This window comes from Pleurodeles waltl, chromosome 1_1 (genome assembly GCF_031143425.1).
Source record: "Pleurodeles waltl isolate 20211129_DDA chromosome 1_1, aPleWal1.hap1.20221129, whole genome shotgun sequence".
In the NCBI taxonomy this organism is placed as follows: domain Eukaryota; kingdom Metazoa; phylum Chordata; class Amphibia; order Caudata; family Salamandridae; genus Pleurodeles; species Pleurodeles waltl.
The window spans coordinates 1004652033-1004673986 of NC_090436.1; the positions used below are offsets into that span (position 1 = coordinate 1004652033).

A 21954-nucleotide genomic window follows, 5' to 3' on the forward strand; every position below is an offset into this window, starting at 1 on the left:
ACTTGGGCAAGGGAGAGGGACTCCTGGGGGTCACTTCTCTAGTGAAAGTCCGGTCCTTCAGGTCCTGGGGGCTGCGGGTGCAGGGTCTCTCCCAGGCGTCGGGACTTAGGATTCAAAGAGTCGCGGTCAGGGGAAGCCTCGGGATTCCCTCTGCAGGCGGCGCTGTGGGGGCTCAGGGGGGACAGGTTTTGGTACTCACAGTATCAGAGTAGTCCTGGGGTCCCTCCTGAGGTGTTGGATCTCCACCAGCCGAGTCGGGGTCGCCGGGTGCAGTGTTGCAAGTCTCACGCTTCTTGCGGGGAGCTTGCAGGGTTCTTTCAAGGCTGCTGGAAACAAAGTTGCAGCCTTTCTTGGAGCAGGTCCGCTGTCCTCGGGAGTTTCTTGTCTTTTCGAAGCAGGGGCAGTCCTCAGAGGATGTCGAGGTCGCTGGTCCCTTTGGAAGGCGTCGCTGGAGCAGGATCTTTGGAAGGCAGGAGACAGGCCGGTGAGTTTCTGGAGCCAAGGCAGTTGTCGTCTTCTGGTCTTCCTCTGCAGGGGTTTTCAGCTAGGCAGTCCTTCTTCTTGTAGTTTGCAGGAATCTAATTTTCTAGGGTTCAGGGTAGCCCTTAAATACTAAATTTAAGGGCGTGTTTAGGTCTGGGGGGTTAGTAGCCAATGGCTACTAGCCCTGAGGGTGGGTACACCCTCTTTGTGCCTCCTCCCAAGGGGAGGGGGTCACAATCCTAACCCTATTGGGGGAATCCTCCATCTGCAAGATGGAGGATTTCTAAAAGTCAGAGTCACCTCAGCTCAGGACACCTTAGGGGCTGTCCTGACTGGCCAGTGACTCCTCCTTGTTGCTTTCTTTGTTCCCTCCTGCCTTGCCGCCAAAAGTGGGGGCCGTGGCCGGAGGGGGGCTGGCAACTCCACTAAGCTGGAGTGCCCTGCTGGGCTGTGACAAAGGGGTGAGCCTTTGAGGCTCACCGCCAGGTGTTACAGCTCCTGCCTGGGGGAGGTGTTAGCATCTCCACCCAGTGCAGGCTTTGTTACTGGCCTCAGAGTGACAAAGGCACTCTCCCCATGGGGCCAGCAACATGTCTCTGGTGTGGCAGGCTGCTGGAACTAGTCAGCCTACACAGACAGTCGGTTAAGTTTCAGGGGGCACCTCTAAGGTGCCCTCTGTGGTGTATTTTACAATAAAATGTACACTGGCATCAGTGTGCATTTATTGTGCTGAGAAGTTTGATACCAAACTTCCCAGTTTTCAGTGTAGCCATTATGGTGCTGTGGAGTTCGTGTTTGACAGACTCCCAGACCATATACTCTTATGGCTACCCTGCACTTACAATGTCTAAGGTTTTGTTTAGACACTGTAGGGGTACCATGCTCATGCACTGGTACCCTCACCTATGGTATAGTGCACCCTGCCTTAGGGCTGTAAGGCCTGCTAGAGGGGTGTCTTACCTATACTGCATAGGCAGTGAGAGGCTGGCATGGCACCCTGAGGGGAGTGCCATGTCGACTTACTCGTTTTGTCCTCACTAGCACACACAAGCTGGCAAGCAGTGTGTCTGTGCTGAGTGAGAGGTCTCCAGGGTGGCATAAGACATGCTGCAGCCCTTAGAGACCTTCCTTGGCATCAGGGCCCTTGGTACTAGAAGTACCAGTTACAAGGGACTTATCTGGATGCCAGGGTCTGCCAATTGTGGATACAAAAGTACATTTTAGGTGAAGGAACACTGGTGCTGGGGCCTGGTTAGCAGGGTCCCAGCACTCTTCTCAGTCAAGTCAGCATCAGTATCAGGCAAAAAGTGGGGGGTAACTGCAACAGGGAGCCATTTCTTTACAGTCAGCATTTGTGAGCATTTGTGACTGGATATGTTTGTCCATCCAGGTATTGTCCTGGGGAAACTAGTTTGTCACCATAGTGACACTGGCACCTGTATCCCTCAGGGCTTCTACTCTAGTCCCGTTTATCAAGAGCTGCTGGCTGTATTTTTGCATGTTAGGTGTCCAGGCAGCAAGTGTGCCTAAATCCACCCCACCCTCCGAGACTAATGTTGTTTCAGTGTGAGCCCTGATTTGCTCTGGGCACACAGTTGATCCCACCAGGAGACTGGCTATTCAGTACTAACTGGAGTAGTAGTTGTGGGACTTTTCTTGGGAAAGGCTTTGTCTCCAGTTTGGTGTCCATACTATCTAAAGTTGTGACACCAGCCCTTCTTGAAATCAACGTTTTTACCCTTATACCCATTTGTGGACTGTGAAGAGGCTTGGGGCCCACCCTCCTGAGCAGGTTTTTGGGTCCCTGTTGAAGACTCTTGTTTTTGTCCTTGGATGTCTCACCACCCTGCGTCTGGGGAGGCTTTGTGACTCCTTTCTTTTGGTCACCCCTTGTGGAAGTCTTGGTCACCCTAGTCTTGACCCAGTGGTCTGCCTTCTTTCCCAATTCTTGGGGAGAAATAGGACCTAGGTCTACCAGATGTTGATGCAGTTTGTCATTGAAGCAATTACTTAATAGATGTTCTTCCATAAATAAATTATACAGCCCATCATAATCATTTACACGACTGCCAGTTATCCAACCATCTAGTGTTTTGACTGACAAGTCAACAAAATCAACCCACGTCTGGCTCGAGGATTTGTGAGGAGTCCCCCTCCCCGACCCTAATCTTGTACTCCTTATTTGAGAATCCAAAGCCCTCAATCAGTGTAGCCTTCATGAGCTCATAAGATTCTGCATCTTTACCAAAGAGTGGAGGAGTCTATCCCTACACTTTCCAGTGAACATTTCCCAAAGGAGAAATCCCCTGTGTGATCTGCTTACTTTTCTGGTTGCACAAGCCCTCTCAAAAGCTGTGAACCATTTGGGGATGTCATCACCTTCATATTTGGTTACAATCCCTTTGGGGATTTTTAGGATGTTAGTATTGTCTCTGACCCTGTTGAAGTTGCTGCCACCATTTATGGGACTTAAACCCTGTAGGAAGTTGGCTCTGTATGCACTATTTCAAAGTAAGGAATAGTATGCACAGAGTCCAAGGGTTTCCCTTAGTGGTAAGATAGTGGCAAAAAGAGATAATACTAATGCTCTATTTTGTGGTAGTGTGGTCGAGCAGTAGGCTTATCAAAGGAGTAGTGTTAAGCATTTGTTGTACATACACACAGGCAATAAATGAGGAACACACACTCAGAGACAATTCCAGGCCAATAGGTTTTTGTATAGAAAAATATATTTTCTTAGTTTATTTTAAGAACCACAGGTTCAAATTCTACATGTAATACTTTGCATGAAAGGTATTGCAGGTAAGTACTTTAGGAACTTTGAATAATCACAATAGCATATATACTTTTCAAATAAAACACATATAGCTATTTTAAAACTAGACAGTGCAATTTTCACAGTTCCTAAGGGAGGTAAGTAATTGTTAGTTCTTGCAGGTAAGTAAACCACCTACGGGGTTCAAGTTTGGGTCCAAGGTAGCCCACCGTTGGGGGTTCAGAGCAACCCCAAAGTTACCACACCAGCAGCTCAGGGCCGGTCAGGTGCAGAGTTCAAAGTGGTGACCAAAACACATAGGCTTCAATGGAGAAGGGGGTGCCCTGGTTCCAGTCTGCCAGCAGGTAAGTACCCGCGTCTTCGGAGGGCAGACCAGGGGGGTTTTGTAGGGCACCGGGGGGGACACAAGTTAGCACAGAAAGTACACCCTCAGCAGCACGGGGCGGCCGGGTGCAGTGTGCAAACACACGTCGGGTTTTCAATTGGAATCAATGGGAGACCAAGGGGTCTCTTCAGCGATGCAGGCAAGGGGGGCTCCTTGGGGTAGCCGCCACCTGGGCAAGGGAGATGGCCTCCTGGGGGTCACTCCTGCACTGGAGTTCTGATCTTTCAGATTCTGGGGTCTGCGGGTGCAGGGTCTTTGCCAGGCGTCGGGATCTGGGAATCAGGCAGTCGCGGTCAGGGGGAGCCTCAGGATTCCCTCTGCAGGCGTCGCTGTGGGGGCTTAGGGGGGGTAACTATGGCTACTCACGGTCTCGTAGTCGCCGGGGAGTCCTCCCTGAAGTGATTATTCTCCACAAGTCGAGCCGGGGGTGTCGGGTGCAGAGTAGCAAGTCTCACGCTTCTGGCAGGAAACGCAAGTTGTTTCAAAGTTGCTCCTTTGTTACAAAGTTGCAGTCTTGGTTGAACAGAGCCGCTGTCCTCGGGAGTTCTTGGTCCTTCTAGAGCAGGGCAGTCCTCTGAGGATTCAGAGGTCGCTGGTCCCTGGGGAAAGCGTCGCTGGAGCAGTGTCTTTAGAAGTGGGGAGACAGGCCGGTAGAGCTGGGGCCAAAGCAGTTGGTGTCTCCGTCTTCTCTGCAGGGTTTTTCAGCTTAGCAGTCCTCTTCTTAGGTTGCAGGAATCTGAGTTCCTAGGTTCTGGGGAGCCCCTAAATACTGAATTTAGGGGTGTGTTTAGGTCTGGGGGGGGTTAGTAGCCAATGGCTACTATCCCTGAGGGTGGCTACACCCTCTTTGTGCCTCCTCCCGAGGGGAGGGGGGCACATTCCTATCCCTATTGGGGGAATCCTCCATCTGCAAGATGGAGGATTTCTCAGTCAGAGTCACCTCAGCTCAGGTTGCCTTAGGGGCTGTCCTGACTGGCCAGCGACTCCTCCTTGTTTTTTTCATTATCTCTCCTGGACTTGCTGCCAAAAGTGGGGGCTGTGTCCAGGGGGCGGGCATCTCCACTAGCTGGAGTGCCCTGGGGCATTGTAACACGAAGCCTGAGCCTTTGAGGCTCATTGCTAGGTGTTACAGTTCCTGCAGGGGGGAGGTGTGAAGCACCTCCACCCAGAGCAGGCTTTTGTTTCTGTCCTCAGAGAGCACAAAGGCCCTCACCACATGGGGTCAGAAACTCGTCTCTCAGCAGCAGGCTGGCACAGACCAGTCAGTCCTGCATTGAACAATTGGGTAAAATACAGGGGGCATCTCTAAGATGCCCTCTGTGTGCATTTTTTAATAAATCCAACACTGGCATCAGTGTGGGTTTATTATTCTGAGACGTTTGATACCAAACTTCCCAGTATTCAGTGTAGCCATTATGGAGCTGTGGAGTTCGTTTTTGACAGACTCCCAGACCATATACTCTTATGGCTACCCTGCACTTACAATGTCTAAGGTTTTGTTTAGACACTGTAGGGGCATAGTGCTCATGCACCTATGCCCTCACCTGTGGTATAGTGCACCCTGCCTTAGGGCTTTAAGGCCTGCTAGAGGGGTGACTACCTATGCCACAAGCAGTGTGAGGTTGGCATGGCACCCTGAGGGGAGTGCCATGTCGACTTAGTCATTTTCTCCCCACCAGCACACACAAGCTGGCAAGCAGTGTCTGTGCTGGGTGAGGGGTCCCTAGGGTGGCATAAGACATGCTGCAGCCCTTAGAGACCTTCCCTGGCATCAGGGCCCTTGGTACCAGGGGTACCAGTTACAAGGGACTTACCTGGGTGCCAGGGTTGTGACAATTGTGGAGACAATGGTACATTTTGGGTGAAAGAACACTGGTGCTGGGGCCTGGTTAGCAGGGTCCCAGCACACTTCTCAGTCAAGTCAGCATCAGTATCAGGCAAAAAGTGGGGGGTAACTGCAACAGGGAGCCATTTCCTTACAACAATGAACTATTTCAAATCCCATGTTCAACCCTCAGATATCTGGGAGCAATTTTGAATATTCATTTAACATTGGCATATACAAACCCAATAAGGATTCAGGCTTTTAGAAATCTCATCATCACTCAATTACATCAGAATCCTAATTACTAGTGTAACATTTGAATAGCTGTGCAAAAACTGGGATGCAGTCCCCTGCTCTCAAGAACTTCTTAGAGATAACTCCAGAATACCCAATCAAACCCCTTCTCTACATCAAGGAGGATCGTGACCATAGGTGTTCCTGAAATCTCCGCTGTAGGAAGTTGGCTCTGTATGTGCTATTTCAAAGTAAGGAATAGCATGCACAGAGTCCAAGGGTTCCCCTTAGAGGTAAGATAGTGGCAAAAAGAGATAATACTAATGCTCTATTTTGTGGTAGTGTGGTCGAGCAGTAGGCTTATCAAAGGAGTAGTGTTAAGCATTTGTTGTACATACACACAGGCAATAAATGAGGAACACACACTCAGAGACAAATCCAGCCAATAGGTTTTGTTATAGAAAAATATCTTTTCTTAGTTTATTTTAAGAACTACAGGTTCAAATTCTACATGTAATATCTAATTTGAAAGGTATTGCAGGTAAGTACTTTAGGAACTTTAAATCATTACATTAGCATGTATACTTTTTTCATAAAACACAATAAGCTGTTTTAAAAGTGGACACAGTGCAATTTTCACAGTTCCTGGGGGAGGTAAAGTAATGTTAGTTTTAACAGGTAAGTAAGTCACTTACAGGTTTTAGTTCTTGGTCCAAGGTAGCCCACCGTTGGGGGTTCAGAGCAACCCCAAAGTTATCACACCAGCAGCTCAGGGCCAGTCAGGTGCAAAGGTCAAAGAGGTGCCCAAAACACATAGGCTTCAATGGAGAGAAGGGGGTGCCCCGGTTCCAGTCTGCCAGCAGGTAAGTACCTGCGTCTTCGGAGGGCAGACCAGGGGGGGTTTTGTAGGGCACCGGGGGGGGAGGGGGGGGGGGGACACAGGTCAGCATAAAAAGTACACTCTCAGCAGCGCGGGGGCGGCCGGGTGCAGTGTGCAAACATGTGTCAGGTTTGTAATGGTTTTCAATGAGAGATCAAGGGATCTCTTCAGCGTTGCAGGCAGGCAAGGGGGGGGCTCCTCGGGGTAGCCACCACATGGGCAAGGGAGAGGGCTTCCTGGGGGTCACTCCTGCACAGGAGTTCCGTTCCTTTAGGTGCTGGGGGCTGCGGGTGCAGGGTCTTTTCCAGCCGTCGGGAAATGGAGTTCAGGTAGTCGCGGTCAGGGGGAGCCTCGGGATTCCCTCTGCAGGCTTCGCTGTGGGGGCTCAGGGGGGACAACTTTGGTTACTCAGTCGTAGAGTCGCCGGAGGGTCCTCCCTGAAGCGTTGTTTCTCCACCAGTCGGGTCGGGATCGCCGGGTGCAGTGTTGCAAGTCTCACGCTTCTTGCGGGGAGTTGCAGGGGTCTTTAAATCTGCTACTTGAAACAAAGTTGCAGTTCTTTTGGAGCAGTGCCGCTGTCCTCAGGAGTTTCTAGTCTTTCTTGAAGCGGGGCAGTCCTCAGAGGATTCAGAGGTCGCTGGTCCCTTGGAAAGCGTCGCTGGAGCAGGTTTCTTTGGAAGGCAGGAGACAGGCCGGTAAGTCTGGAGCCAAAGCAGTTGGTGTCTTCTGTTCTTCCTCTGCAGGGGTTTTTCAGCTCGGCAGTCCTTCTTCTTCAGGTAAGTTGCAGGAATCTAAAGTTTTAGGTTCAGGGGAGCCCTTAAATACTAAATTTAAGGGCGTGTTTAGGTCTGGGGGGTTAGTAGCCAATGGCTACTAGCCCTGAGGGTGAGTACACCCTCTTTGTGCCTCCTCCCAAGGGGAGGGGGTCACATCCCTAATCCTATTGGGGGAATCCTCCATCTGCAAGATGGAGGATTTCTAAAAGTTAGTCACCTCAGCTCAGGACACCTTAGGGGCTGTCCTGACTGGCCAGTGACTCCTCCTTGTTGTTTTCTTTGTTTCCTCCGGCCTTGCCGCCAAAAGTGGGGGCCGTGGCCGGAGGGGGTGGGCAACTCCACTAGCTGGAGTGTCCTGCGGTGCTGTGACAAAGGGGTGAGCCTTTGAGGCTCACCGCCAGGTGTTACAGCTCCTGCCTGGGGGAGGTGTTAGCATCTCCACCCAGTGCATGCTTTGTTACTGGCCTCAGAGTGACAAAGGCACTCTCCCCATGGGGCCAGCAACATGTCTCTAGTGTGGCAGGCTGCTGGAACCAGTCAGCCTACACAGATAGTTGGTTAAGGTTTCAGGGGGCACCTCTAAGGTGCCCTCTGGGGTGTCGTTTACAATAAAATGTATACTGGCATCAGTGTGCATTTATTGTGCTGAGAAGTTTGATACCAAACTTCCCAGTTTTCAGTGTAGCCATTATGGTGCTGTGGAGTTCGTGTTTGACAAACTCCCAGACCATATACTCTTATGGCTACCCTGCACTTACCATGTCTAAGGTATTGCTTAGACACTGTAGGGGCACAGTGCTCATGCACTGGTGCCTTCACCTATGGTATAGTGCACCCTGCCTTAGGGCTGTAAGGCCTACTAGAGGGGTGACTTATCTATACCTGCATAGTCAGTGAGAGGCTGGCATGGCACCCTGAGGGGAGTGCCATGTCGACTTACTCGTTTTGTTCTCACCAGCACACACAAGCTGGCAAGCAGTGTGTCTGTGCTGAGTGAGGGGTCTCCAGGGTGGCATAATACATGCTGCAGCCCTTAGAGACCTTCCTTGGCATCCGGGCCCTTGGTACCAGGGGTACCACTTAAAAGAGACTTATCTGGATGCCAGGGTGTGCCAATTGTGGAATCAAAAGTACAGGTTAGGGAAAGAACACTGGTGCAGGGGCCTGGTTAGCAGGCCTCAGCACACTTTCAATTCAAAACATAGCATCAGCAAAGGCAAAAAGTCAGGGGGTATCCATGCCAAGGAGGCATTTCCTTACATGCGCTATATCAAATAACACGATAACCCAGTTTATATGATCCATTGTGTAGGAAGTTGGCCTGGTGTGTGGTCACACCTATGGTATTATCACTCTAGACCAGGTATCCCCGATTAGTGAAGTGTAGGCAGTGTCTAGGAAGCCGGGGCTCTCTAGAGGTAGCTGCGGATGACCAGCCAAGTCTTATCTAGGAGACATGCAGAGCGTATGCAATACCACTATAGTCACACAGCACCATCACACATGAAAGGACCACACAGTTAAAAAAAATAAAGGTACTTTACTATGGTAACAAATACTAAAATACTAACATGACCCCCCGCCCCATCCCCCCCAAAGGAGGTTAGTAAATACACTAATTATATACACAATAGCAATTAGTAAGGAGCATAAAAACAACAAGAAAGAAACTGGTTGATTAGGTATAAGCAAACTTTCGCAAACGTCATTCAGTTTGTTACATAACATGGCCTTTAGCTAGGTGGTGGCCAGAGCACTGGTAAGGTAGTTATATAAAGAAGAAATATAAATCTCAGCTGCATCATCCGTACAACTGTTGGGTTGAGCCATTGAGGTAGGATGTGCAAGATCCCAAAGTTGACCAGATGGTACTTGTAGTATATGAGCAAACAACTAATGATCTATTTTGACACTGATATGATTGTTTAGTCAGACCCGATCAACTCGAGTGGCATATTTGGTGTTGATGTACAGTTATTCCACATTATCCTGGAATGAGGTGGTGTCAGTATGTCCGTGAGGTGGTAATAACCCATGGGTAGGTGGGTGCTTCTGCAGGATGCAAGTGGCTACACCTGATTCTATGAAGATCCTCTGCCTTTCTTTCCAGGAAAAACATAATGTGATCGGGTAGAACGTGGCATACCATATGCCGTGCTCCTGTAGCTTCTTGGCTGATAGAAACGTCTTGCGTGCCTCTTGCACAGGCCGCTTGAAGTCGGGAAAGAATATCAAGTGTATCCCCTTGTGTCGAACCTCCTTAGCCTCTCAAAATAGCCGGTGCACTTGGTGTCTGTCCCTATAATTTAGAAGCTCCACACTGAGGGGCTTTGGTCATGAATGATTGGGAGAAATGTTCAGCCGCAAAGGGAGTAAGGAGTAATTTTTTTGCGAAGTCCTCAGTGTGCCCCATCGCTGTGGTTTTTCGGGACTCCTATGATGCATACATTGTTTCTCCTGGAACTGGCTTCTAAATAATCATTATTCATTTGCACTTCACTCGGCTCCATTTTCTCCTCATTTAGGATTTTGGCCTGTTGTGTGTGCACATTTTCCACATCTGAGATCCTCTGTTCAGCGTCTGTGATTCTCATTTGTTTATGCGATCTTTCATACTGTTCATGCATCTTGTCAGGGAATCTAATTTATAATCAGTGACTGTGAGACTCGATCACATTACCATTAGTATCAATTTAATGTCCTCGGGTGGGATGTCATTCCCGATGCCCTCACCCTCTGGCTGCTGATTGGTGGATGATGCGGTCAGGCGTGACTGCTGCTTGGACTCAAGTAATATGCTGTTGTTTAGTGTCCATTTTCCCAATTTTTTTTTTTTTTAGTTTGGTGGAAGGTGCTCGTTGTTTAGTAGGCTTGATGTAGCACAAGTAACGGCTCAGTAAAGTGGGTTTCAAGACTGTCACTCTGCGATATCCCTGTCAAGAGTACAGAAAGTCTCTGGCACATCGCTATATAGCATGCAATCCCAAATGTATGGGCCGGCGATAGTTTTTCATGGAGGTCAGCGCAGTTCCAACACACACAGTATTTGCTCAGATTACAGCACTAGCAATCACTCAGGGCCATTTCAGAAATTGTCAGTCGGAAAGGGTTACACCTACTTGGCGAAGTAGCACGGGGAGGATGGCTTGTGTGTGATCTCTGGGTGTGGTTTGCTGTCTTCACCTGCCATCACTCCCACGTTATGGCGGCTCTTCCCAATGGTCGGAAATACATGCAGCGGTGTGCCATAGTTGGTCCGCAATGCCACGTGTGCACCGGTATGGGTCACTGGTCAACTCTAGCCTATCCAGCATCCTCAACAACCCCTGGCAACTCTCTTCAGCCAACCTCCTGCCAGGCAGGCACAGTGCACAGCCTCTGTAAACGAGGCCTCCGAGGTGCTCTACACCCCAGAGGCTGGGAGCCCAGGTTACAGCCTGGTGACGCAGGCCCGGCGTGGGCGGTCTTCCCCCAGAAGGTCACATGTCCGGCACTGTGGTGGGTCCTGCCCGCTCCCTGCTGCAATTCTGGTAGTCAGTGCATGTCTTGTGGCTGGCTGATGACATACACAGGGCAGGATTTGTATAGGATATTTGTTACGGCTGGCAGAGACGAGCTAAATGCCACCATCTTAGTACAGCGCTAGGACCCATCCCTGGGACCTGGATACTTTAGCCTCGTCCAGACATCTATTAGACCATGATTCCGCATGAAGTGTACTGTCCTGTGCACTGCTGGCTTCCGTCCCACATAACTCTCTGCCTGCGATACGGTGTATATATGCAAATTAAGATCCCCACACAAAACTAGAGGGGGTTGGCCACAAAGCTAGCTCCACATTCAAATATTCCACAGTCTGCTTCATCCAGATTTTTGCCATATATAGAACAAACTGTAAAACAGGATCCAGCTACCTGACATTTCACTAGTGTCCACCTTCTAAACTTATCCGAAGTGCTCTGCTTTACTACTCACATGCTGGTTCTAGGTATAATTGCCACTCCCCTTGTAGTTGTCTTTGTACTACAACACCGATGAAAGTACCCTAGGGTCTCAAACAAGGCCTTTTTTTCTGCTGCTATGTGTATTTCCTGTATGCAGATGTTACAACCCTTCAGCCACCCTGGTCTTTTTAGACCTGCCATTTAGGCCTTGGATATTACCTGCATGCCTGTAGCTAGCTTCTTAGTATTTGCCATCCGAGATGCTTATCTTTACAGCTTAAGAGACCCATCTTTTAAAAGAGCTAGAATTTCTGCTTTATTTCTTCATCCATATTCTCAATTCGAAGTTCTCAGGGGGTCAGACACTGGATGGATCCTCTCCATGAACCAATCATTCATACAGTTTTCAGTACTTGAAATAGCTGAACTAAAGCCCTTTCATATTATGCCCCTATTGTCTTGTTTCCTTGTTCGTTTAGGCCCCCCTTCTTGTCACCCTAACTCTAATCAGCCCCCCAGCAACCCCACCCTTCCCTTGCCTCCCCAACATCCTTCTCCCCCTATGACCCTAGACCACACCTTCAATCCTTGTGAAGCATTGTAACCCATGTCAGGACTGAGATGGAATGTGCAACCTCCAAGCCATGCCCTAGATATCCATCATAAAGAAGAAAGGAAGGGGAAAAAAACAACCCATTAACTACCACAAATTGCCTCCCTAGTACATTCCTACAATGTCTCACATATGATCTGTGACCCGAACTAGCTTCTATCCCCTCTAAAAAATAAATTAACCAAAACATTTACTTCGATTCCCCTGGCTCTCCCCACATCTATAAATCAAGGCACTTTAGTAACGCATATGTTTCAGATATTCCTTGGTTTTGATTTCTGATGAAATAATACAGGTTGCATTACGAATAATTTTGAATCTTGTCGGTTTGCCCCTTTGCCATGAAATGGTTTCAACAACTGCTGCAGCCTCATGCCATGCTGTGCAGTAAGTAATATGACAGAAATCCAGCCTTACGAAGAAAATAGTGACCTTCTTCGCAATGTTTAGAGTCCGGGTGAGCCTTTTCGAACACCGCTTGCGTTGGGAGAATATTGCTGGAAAAAAAAAAAAAGATTGCCTTAGGTTTTGTGCTGGGGGATTTTCTTTCCTGATCTGATTACTTCAGCATAGGTGGGTGTTGATGGACCCGTTGAATTTCCTGATCCACGTTCCACTTTGGACAGACTCTTTGAAACAAATTCACCCAAAAAATTGATCTCCGAGGATCCTTTGGTTGTTTCAGAGTTGATGATTCTTGAATGTTTCCACTTTCAACTGTACTACTGAAAGTGCTTCATGTGCTGTAGTTGGATTTTTTTTATTTTTTTTTATAGAAACTAGATTTGATTCCAGCTTTGCAGCCCATTTCTCTACCACTGAAATTCTCTGCTCCATTTCTGATCAGGACTTAGGGATTTACCATATTACCCTTTGGAGCTTCCTAGTCACAGCCCAAGCTCTCCTGTTATCAATACGTTTTTGTTCACAATGCAAAATGTTCCCTTGCTAGATAGAATCAAGTGTGGGTGTATTGGCTGATTGTATCCCATAACTTAGTAGGATCTTCTGGGGACCCTGCAATGCTCTCAAAGGCATGCTGTGTAGTCGCATAATCCCACTTCAGGTCACCCCTGTATCAACCCACTTTTCTGTGTCTCCTGTATCATAGACCAGGCTTTTTCACCCGCAGTACCTGTACCCTGGTCAGTCACTTGCTTCAGTTGACAAGCTGTTCACAGATTGATCTTCTGAGAGATCTCACTCATCTGACCCAGCAGATTTATCCGACAATGAAAATCTTGGTTTTAGCAGAGGCATTACTCCCTCCCTTCTCTGTCTACAAGGACTTGCCCCTGGCTGAGACTGGTTACCCTGCCTCACCGTTTGTGTGAACAGGGTTACTTTAGCAGTTCCAGACTAATTTCTGCCTAGTTGAGGTGGTTGCTGAGCTGTTGACGCCTGTTATATTGCCTGGGTCCTTGAATTCATTGCCTTTTGGAGCCATCAGACTGGAGACCAGTGCTCACTGGTTACTTCTCTTCTTGCCACTGCCCCTGCAAGTGTTATTACCACAAATACCAGGCCACTCCGCATCTCCCACTCATACAGAGGTTAATTTACTTGCCTCACAAATCCACCATCTGAGCCACAGCAGGTACCAGCTAGCTCCAGGAATCACGTCTGCAGGCGACATGAGAATGTCTACAGTGCATCCTGGCTGAACGGGGGAGAGAGGGTTGCACACAGCCGACTCAGGCTCTGCCATTTTACTTAAGACTACTTATTTGATTGAAGCGAGCGAGAGTAACACTTGTGAATTGTACTCTTAATTTAAAATACTCTTGATATTGTCTAAAACTATTAAATAATTAAGGTCTGTTCTCCAGAATTGAAACTGAATTTTCAATACATATGATCAGTTTGTAATAAATCACTTGTTTAATTTAAATACTTTTGTTCTGGTTCACCCTGTGATGGCCTGCAAAGGGCATTCGTTGGTTTAAGAGTATGGTTAGCTTATTTAGTGGTTAGCATTAAATAAAGGGTGCTGTTGGGAGTTCTGCCACTGTCTCTACTAAAGTTTTCTTAATTATATATCTTCACCTGTTTATAAATGAGCAAGTAAACTCTTTCTGGGGAATGAGTAAATTGTTTTTTATTCTTTATTTACCACAGGGCATTTGGAAATGGTTAGATTTTTGCTGGAAGCTGGTGCAGATCAAGAACATAAAACAGATGAAATGCATACAGCTCTCATGGAAGCTTGCATGGTAAGTATTTATTATTTTTATTTTTTTGCTTTTTGTGGTTAGATATTTTTTTTTTCTCCGCTTAGTTATTGAACTTGTAAGATGCTTGATCAGTGTAAGACATTAAGCCATCAGAACACCTTGTTTTTCTTTTGATGGATAATGGTTAATCCATATTCCTCACGTTATGACTAGCCTTCACGTCCCAGAGTGTATCTGAAAACTAATTACCCAGAAAAAGCTCTCCATTTTTACCAGTTGGAGCCATTCAGCATTATGTGCGTTCTCTGATGTGACACCATTGGTGTTTAAAGGGAGCCAATTGGCAGTTTGCTGTGCCTCATTGATGCAGGTCTAAAACTCTTATCCTGCTTCCTCAGCTTTCGCCATTGAGTATGTCAAATATTTTCAGATTTCTGCATTTTTAACCCTGTTGGGTATGAGGGGATTGTCTTGTTAGACCCACCTGAATCTGCATGTGGTACCTTGGATCTGAAAAGGGCCCCACGGCCTACAACATTTGTTCCTTATTAAACCTAAAGGCCGTCAGCAAGTGGTAGGTCAAGCTACTTTTTGGCCAAAGCCTAGATTGACATCCCAAAGTATAGTTCTTTTCTTTCCGGTAAGCCCCAAGATGAGGAATGATATCCCAAGAAATGTTATCATACTTAGTGTCATAGAGAGGAAAAATAATATTTTTCCTTCAAGAAACAGTCCAGATTCTGGCACCGTTCAGCGTTGCTGGACTCCTCTTAGTCACTGGAGCCAGTTCTAACTTTTAAAATAAAGGCAGAATATTGGTTTAGTTGGCTGATCATTAACAGGTTGGCAATACTGGATCTCTTCAGGTCAGCATAGTTAACGTTTGAGCTGCTCCCTATCCTGTGGGTTTGACGACTCCGGTTTTCTAGCCTCCACAGTCTTCGGCCTTAGCGCTTCCAAAACAATTAGTGTCCTTCTTGGGACATTTTTTTAATGTTCAGTGCCACGTATGCTGCTGTCACAGTTGTGCACTTGGAGCTGCTGTCAGAGCCACTGTTAAAAAAGGGGCTTCTGTTTGGCTAGGGTGTGCACCTCAGCCAGGCAGAACCTACCCCTCTAGTCTGTGTAAGGGAGCTATATACCTAAGATAACCCCTGCTTCACCCCTTGTTAGATTGACCAGAGCAGGCAGACTTATCTCAGAGGCAATGTGTAAAAGCGTTTGCAACACACACGCACTCACTCACAATCACATGCACTCACTCACAATCACATGCACTCACAATCACGTGCGCTCACTCACAATCACGTGCGCTCACAATCCCGCGCTCGCCCGCGCCCTCTCTAGCTCCCTCGCCCGCCTGCCCCCTGCTCGCCCCCAACCCCTGCTCGCCTCCAACCCCCCCGCTCGCCTCCAACCCCCCCGCTCGCCCGCCCACACTCACTCGTGCCTGCACACGGCTCCTCACACTGTTATATGAAAATAAATGGTATTACATATAAAACATAGACCAATAATTACTTTGCAACTAGGCAATTGTCCCAGTGTCCCCATGAGTGCAATAAAATAAATATTTCTATGTTGCATATGTCATTAAAACACTCTTACTGCAACTATACAGTAAGCCCTGGGAGAGTACTCATTATCCTGTCAGTATCAGAGTAATCTCAACATACATCATGACATCAGGGCCCAGCATTCAGCAGTTAAATGCTGAACATGTAAGGGTTACCAAAACATTGCGAAGGAAACATTACTGTGCATGAACCGTCGATCACAATACCCAGATTTAGAAACATTGTGCATACCATATTACCAATAGAATAATACATATTACTCCGTGTAATGCAACAGCCACCCATGTCATACTTGGGCATGAACATGCAGCAGTAAACAGGAGAAAGGGCACCAATCTCCAAATATCGCTAACCGAAACAAAAGCAGGAGAAATCACCATATAACACGGCGGGTTTCCAATTTCCCCAAATTATAGTACCGGCATTGACCCAACGCATTTGTGCTCCTATGAGGGTCAAGAAGGAATTTGTGTGGACTGTCAGAGTTAACCCCTTTGCTCCTCCTGAGGAGGTTGCCATGGTGATCCACTACTTCAAAGCGGAGTGACCACCGGACCTGGCTCAAGGTAAGGAAATGCCTCAGGGGGTGCTCACGCCGTCATAAGGAAACTGGCTGCCCACAAGCATGTGGCACAGCTCCAACAGCTCACTACCTGCCACAAGACTTCCTCTGTTCCGGGCTCAGGTGTCAGCCTCCCTGGATCCACTGGCCACAACACTCCTCTGCCCTTTGCGGGAGATGATGGTGGTCTCACGGGGCCGTGGTACACCTACTTGGGCAGCAGCAGTGAGAGCCAAAACAGATGAGTGGGAGTGCTGCCTCACTCAGCGCTCCGACAACATGAGAGGGTGCCGGCCTGTGCCCCGGGGTTACTAGATCGTGCAAGCTTGGTCTGTTAGCACGGATATCTGCTCCTTCCTGGCCCCTCTTTGCGTGGGGAAGGGTGGACACCGCCACACTCTCTGTCTCCGGAGAAGGAGGGTTGGGGACAGTAGCACTTACCAAGTGCTGTTTCTCTGAAATCATTGGTATAAAATAAAGCGCTGCTCAGGAGCTATAGCTGCAAGACCACTGGTCAGCAGTGGAACAAAAGACATCCTGTGCTGGCTCTTGGGAGACAGCACACTGAGCCCTTGTGGCAGAGAGGCACTCTTTCTTGGGGCCCAGCAGGCCACAGGTCAGCACAACAAGCACATCAGTCCTAATGGCGGTTCCTCCTGGCAGCATAACTGTTCTTTCTGGCAGTGTACAGTCTGCAGAGCCACCAGCATCTTGTTACAAGTCCATGCAGTGTCTAAAAACATGGGGTTGCAGCCCCTCTTCTTACACTCAAAATGGCTTTGATCTAGGGGGAACTTCAAAAGAGCCTCAGAAGTGTACAGCACCCCATTTCAACCTCCGGCCTGGCTCCGTACATCAATAGGGGGTAAACAGCCCTTTGTGTGAGGGTAGGACACAGCATCTACAAATGTAAGTGCTTCCCGCCTTCCTCTCTCCCAGCCCAGGAAGTGCATTCAGTATGCAGGAGTAATCCTGTTATACCTCCACCCTCTTTGTGTGATGGCAGTCTAGAGAGTATGAACAAAGCCCATATGTCACTCTATCTTAGACATGGATTGGAGTCGGGCTGCAGAGCACAAGAGTCGTAAGCACAGTGAAATGCCCACTTTATAAAAGTGGCATTTCCACAATAGTAATAAAGAATCCACCAAAACAATAAGCAGGATTCCTTACTACCATTGCAGACAAACCAAACGTGCCCACGCGTCTCCTCACAGGTCAGAAATTACCTCATACACCTATATGAGGGAATGTGCAGTGCAAACCTATGAGAGGAGCAGCACTTACAGCAGTGAGAAACCAAATAGGTTGTGTGTCACTAACAGGACATGGCACACAATGAAGGCACATGTCCTACCCTTTACCTACACATCACCCTGCCCATAGGGCTACTTAGGGCCTACTTTAGGGGTGACCTATGTGTAGTAAAAGAGGAGTTCCACGTTTGGAAAGAAACTTTATATGCCAAGTCAATGTGGCAGTGAACTGTACAAGCAGGCACTACAGTGGCAGGCCTGAGACAAGTTTGAAAGGCTACTTCTATGGATGGCACAAGCTGTGCTGCAGGTCCACATCGCATTTAATTTACAGGCCCTGGGTATAGGGGAATACCACTGTACAAGGGATTTGCAGGTAAATTAAATAGATGTAAGCCAGTTATATCAAATGTAGAAGGGAGAGAATATGCACTTTAGCACTTGTTAGCAGTGATAAAGTGCCCAGAGTCCTGAAGCCAACAAAAAGAAAAATATGAAGTGGAAGGCAAACAAATTGGGGATAACCCTGCAAAAAGGGCCATATCCAACAACAACCTTTTGCTAGCTGAAATTATCTGACTGGCAAAAGAGAAAGTTAAAGCCTATTTTGATGACTAGTCTTCGGTGTCTCTTTTTAGAGCCCATAGTTTTGCGTGGTTGGAAAAAAGAATTTGTTTGACTCAGATGCTCCTGGCATGCCTGTTGTGTATTATGGCTCACAGAAGATCACTCACATGCTGATAACTTCTTGCCTGTTGCAAGACTGATGAATTGCATCTATGTGTATTTAGGAAATGCAGGTGGTTTGAATACCTCTCCAGAAGGTGACATCACTTACTCCTCTCGCCCTCATTTGGAGAAAGTGACTTCATTCATTGGTATGGTACAAAAAGCAATAGTAGTATTGAAATTCACTTTGCTGTCTGCAGAAGCAAAATCTAACATTTTAATGGTGATGTTGAATAGCTCCTGCGGTTTCTTAGCCCCCGCTTCCTTTCTCTGAGGCACAATTTTGAGCCTGTCCTGGCTACTTGGCAAAAACCCTTCTTGGGCCTGGCAGTTCAGAAAAATAGCTAGGCAATTTAAACCAGCCTGATGTGATCCAAAATTCCAGTCACACTGACAACTCATTGGAAAGCTTTAGAACAGCTGAGCTATGGCCCTTGCTGGGCCTAGCCTCCAGAACGAGTCACTTGTGCCTACAGTACAAGAGGGTTCGAGGCTACTCAAGGGGAAAGCAATCCTGGCAGAAACAACCTCTTCAGCTGATCTAGACATACTAATAAATATACTGCATCTTTGAGAGCAGTGCTGAATATAGGGGTTGCCATGACCAATTGCATCAGGAGATCCAGTCCCTGCCATCTTCTGCTGACTTTAGGACCTCTCTAAATCTACCCATCTCTGTAAGTCACCGTTTTTTTCTCTTTCCACAAATTGAGACAATCCCTATAAATAGCTGGCTCATCCAGCTAATCTGTAAGGTTTACAGTTTACCTTTCTTATCCTCCCCTTTAGACTCCCATCTTTGTGTCTAGTGCAGGCCTCTGTTTGCGGCAGCTGTCCTAGCCCTGCTGAGCAAAGGGGCATTAGAGTTGTACCACTCAACTAGTGTGCAGTCATTTGAGTTCGTTCATTCGTATGTGCATCAGTGGATGTGTCTTTCTACCTGTTAATGGGTCATTTGTGGGTGCAGGCTGCTGTAATCCTTGATCCCTCCATGTTGGGCTATGTTGCCCATCTGGGCAAGATTAAGGCATGAAGTCTTTGTCAGAGCAATGCCTGCACATAATGTGCAAGAGCAGTGGTAATCTTCCTTGCCATGAAGTCCTTTCTCCTCTGTTTCAGGTGCTGCTACTCAGGTTGTGACTGACAACACCACCACTGTCCTTTGTCAGCACAGGGCAGTGGGACATCATGGACCCTGTCAGGAGATAATTTGACTGCTCGACTGAGGCAGTGGGCTCATCAAAGGTGTGTTTTCATGGTGGTAGCATATTTGCAGGTTCCCCCAAGGTGACAACGGGTGCCTAATGTTTCCTACCATTAGGGGACCACAAGTGCAAACTTCATGCGAAAGTGACACACAATTGTCTTCGGATTGGGGTGTTGATGTACGGCTCTTGTCACCCCTTGTCCCAGAATGGAGGGGGTGGGGGTGGCGGTGGATGGGGGTAGAAGAAAGTCCTTCCGATTCATTTGGTCACAGGTCCTGCTGTATTACTTTTTTGCTCCGATTTTGCTTAAAGTCCTGCAGAAAATGTGGGAAGATAAAGCACAGCTGATCCACCATAGTTGGGTGAGGTGGATTTGATACACCAGCTGGTTGGCACACGGCATGCGGTTTGCTCTTTTCTCTTACAAGGTGGACCTACCCTTGCAGCAGGATGGTCAGATCCTCCGCCCCAAAGACTGCAGCTCCATGCTTTGAGAGTGACCAGCTCCACCTAAAGTTCTTTTTGTTTACCATCTGAAGTTGTGGAAGTCATCTTAGTCGCCAGACACACCACCACTTAATCCATTAATGTGGGTCACTCGAACATGTATTGTAGGAAAGTAGCATCTTTCTGACTTGGTTACCCCCACTTTTTACCTGGTGTAATGTGTTGACTGTAGTGCACTTTGATTGTGCTAATGAGGACCCCAACGCCTGTGCCCCCTCCTTTAAATTTGGTTGCTGGTAAACCTTCACACCCCACAGTTGGCATACTGGTGAACCCATGTAAGTGCTTGGGTACCCAGGGCCTTGGTACTCCATGGGTCTCCCTTGGGCTGCAGCATGTATTATGCCACCCATGGGAGCCCGTGTCTGCAGGCCTTCATCCCTAGGGCAGGGTGCATGTCCCTAAGTGTGAGGGTACACCTGCGTGAGCAGCGTACCCCTACAAACCCCAGACTCCATTCCCTGGGATTTGTAAGTACGGGGAAGCCATCTTAAGGTGTGTAGTGAACACTGGTCAACACGAGTGGTCCAACTACATAATGGCTTCTCTGAACCTAGGCATGTTTGGTATCAAACATGTTGGAATCATGCAACTACACTGATTCTAGTGCTAGTTGAATGCTCAAATATACTCTTGAGGTTCCTTAGAGGATTCCTCAGTTCTGCCTGTACAGCCTTACGGGGTCTAGCTGTCAGCCCACGCTGCTGTTGTGTCCTCATGCCGATAAGCCTAATTCAAGCAGGGGAAGGCAGAACAAATGATTTTCTGCAAGGAAGAAGTGTGACCACCTCTCCCTTTGAAATAGGTGTCTCTGGACTGGGATGCAGTGGCCTTTGAGTTCCACCAGACTGCTTTGAATGGCACATTTGGTGCCCTCCTTGCCTAATCCAGTTTGCACCAGTTTAGGATCCCCTGGTTCCTACTCTGCCACGAAACTACACAAATGACAGGGGAGTGACCCACCCACTTGTCCAGCTCTTCCCCTAGGAAGGTGCACAGAGCTCTGCCAGGTGGTCGGTTGATTATGCCATCTTGGAAACGAGGTGGGCAGAGGCCCCTGGGAGCATCTGACTGGCTAGGCCAGGTAGATTACGTCCCTTACACCCTCTGATAGGTGAGTCACTACAGAGAGTGACCAACCAACTTTTAGGGTTGTGTATCCAGGTGGGAGTGCTCCCACTGCAACATTGTTTCTCCAGCTACTGCAAGATTTCTGCAACATCCGTGGCCCTCTCTGGGTCCAATTTGTATTCTGACCAACTTGGTAGACGGTGGACCCTTTCTGCAGCCCCTGGAACGGAGCCCCTGTGCACCCCAACTGTTGTACTTGCCAAGATGTGTTGGCTCTTCCTCCAAGAGATCTTTGAGCTCCAGGAAGCCCCAGGCTCCAGCGCTGTGCAACACCAAGATCCGTTTCCATTCTGCAGCTTCTGCTACGTGGGGCTCTTGTTTTGTTGTGCTGCGAATTATTGTTCCTACTGCCAGTGGGTCTCTCTTGGGGGCTCTTGGGGGGTTGAATTACTTGGAGTTAGCTTGCCCCCAAAAACCTACAATCTTCCTTGCATCAATTATTTGCATTTGTCAAGGCTTGTTGATGGTTCTTCTGGCCACTGACCCTCTTGCAATCCGGAGACTAACGTGGGAAAGCTCATGGGTGGCTCCAAGGATCTCCTGGACTCCACAGCTGGACTGCTTCTTTAACTGTCATGCAGGAACTTCACCTCCAGGAGGGTGGGCGTTGTCTACCTGCACCGCCTGGGCATCTCCGAGCGGTCTGGGCACTGTCCCCTTCTTTTTCTGTTTTTTCATGTCCGGACTCCACCTTTTGGTTCCACCGGCCTGGTCCACTGGTTGTGATGGCAGCTGGACAACTGAGGCGTCCATTGACTCAAATAAGGGTTTCTGACGCCAATTCACCCCTGTGCACTCGGGCTCCCTGGTGTAGGTACTCCTGTCTTCTGGGTATCAATGGGTGGGGGCACTTTCCAACCTTCTCTGTCAACTGGTTTCCTCTGGGTCCTCTGG

The 21954-nt window shown here is 48.2% G+C and overlaps 1 protein-coding gene across 6 annotated transcripts in view; it reads left to right on the forward strand.

Annotated features, from left to right (window-relative positions):
- The window catches only part of LOC138291300 (ankyrin repeat domain-containing protein 17-like), a 1121799-nt gene that overhangs the window by 178941 nt on the left and 920904 nt on the right, over positions 1-21954 (forward strand). For all 6 annotated transcript variants that reach the window (XM_069230308.1, XM_069230310.1, XM_069230309.1 and 3 more), the window contains exon 7: positions 14035-14129. In XM_069230308.1, the coding sequence (XP_069086409.1) occupies positions 14035-14129 (95 nt within the window). The remainder of the gene's footprint in view (positions 1-14034; positions 14130-21954) is intronic.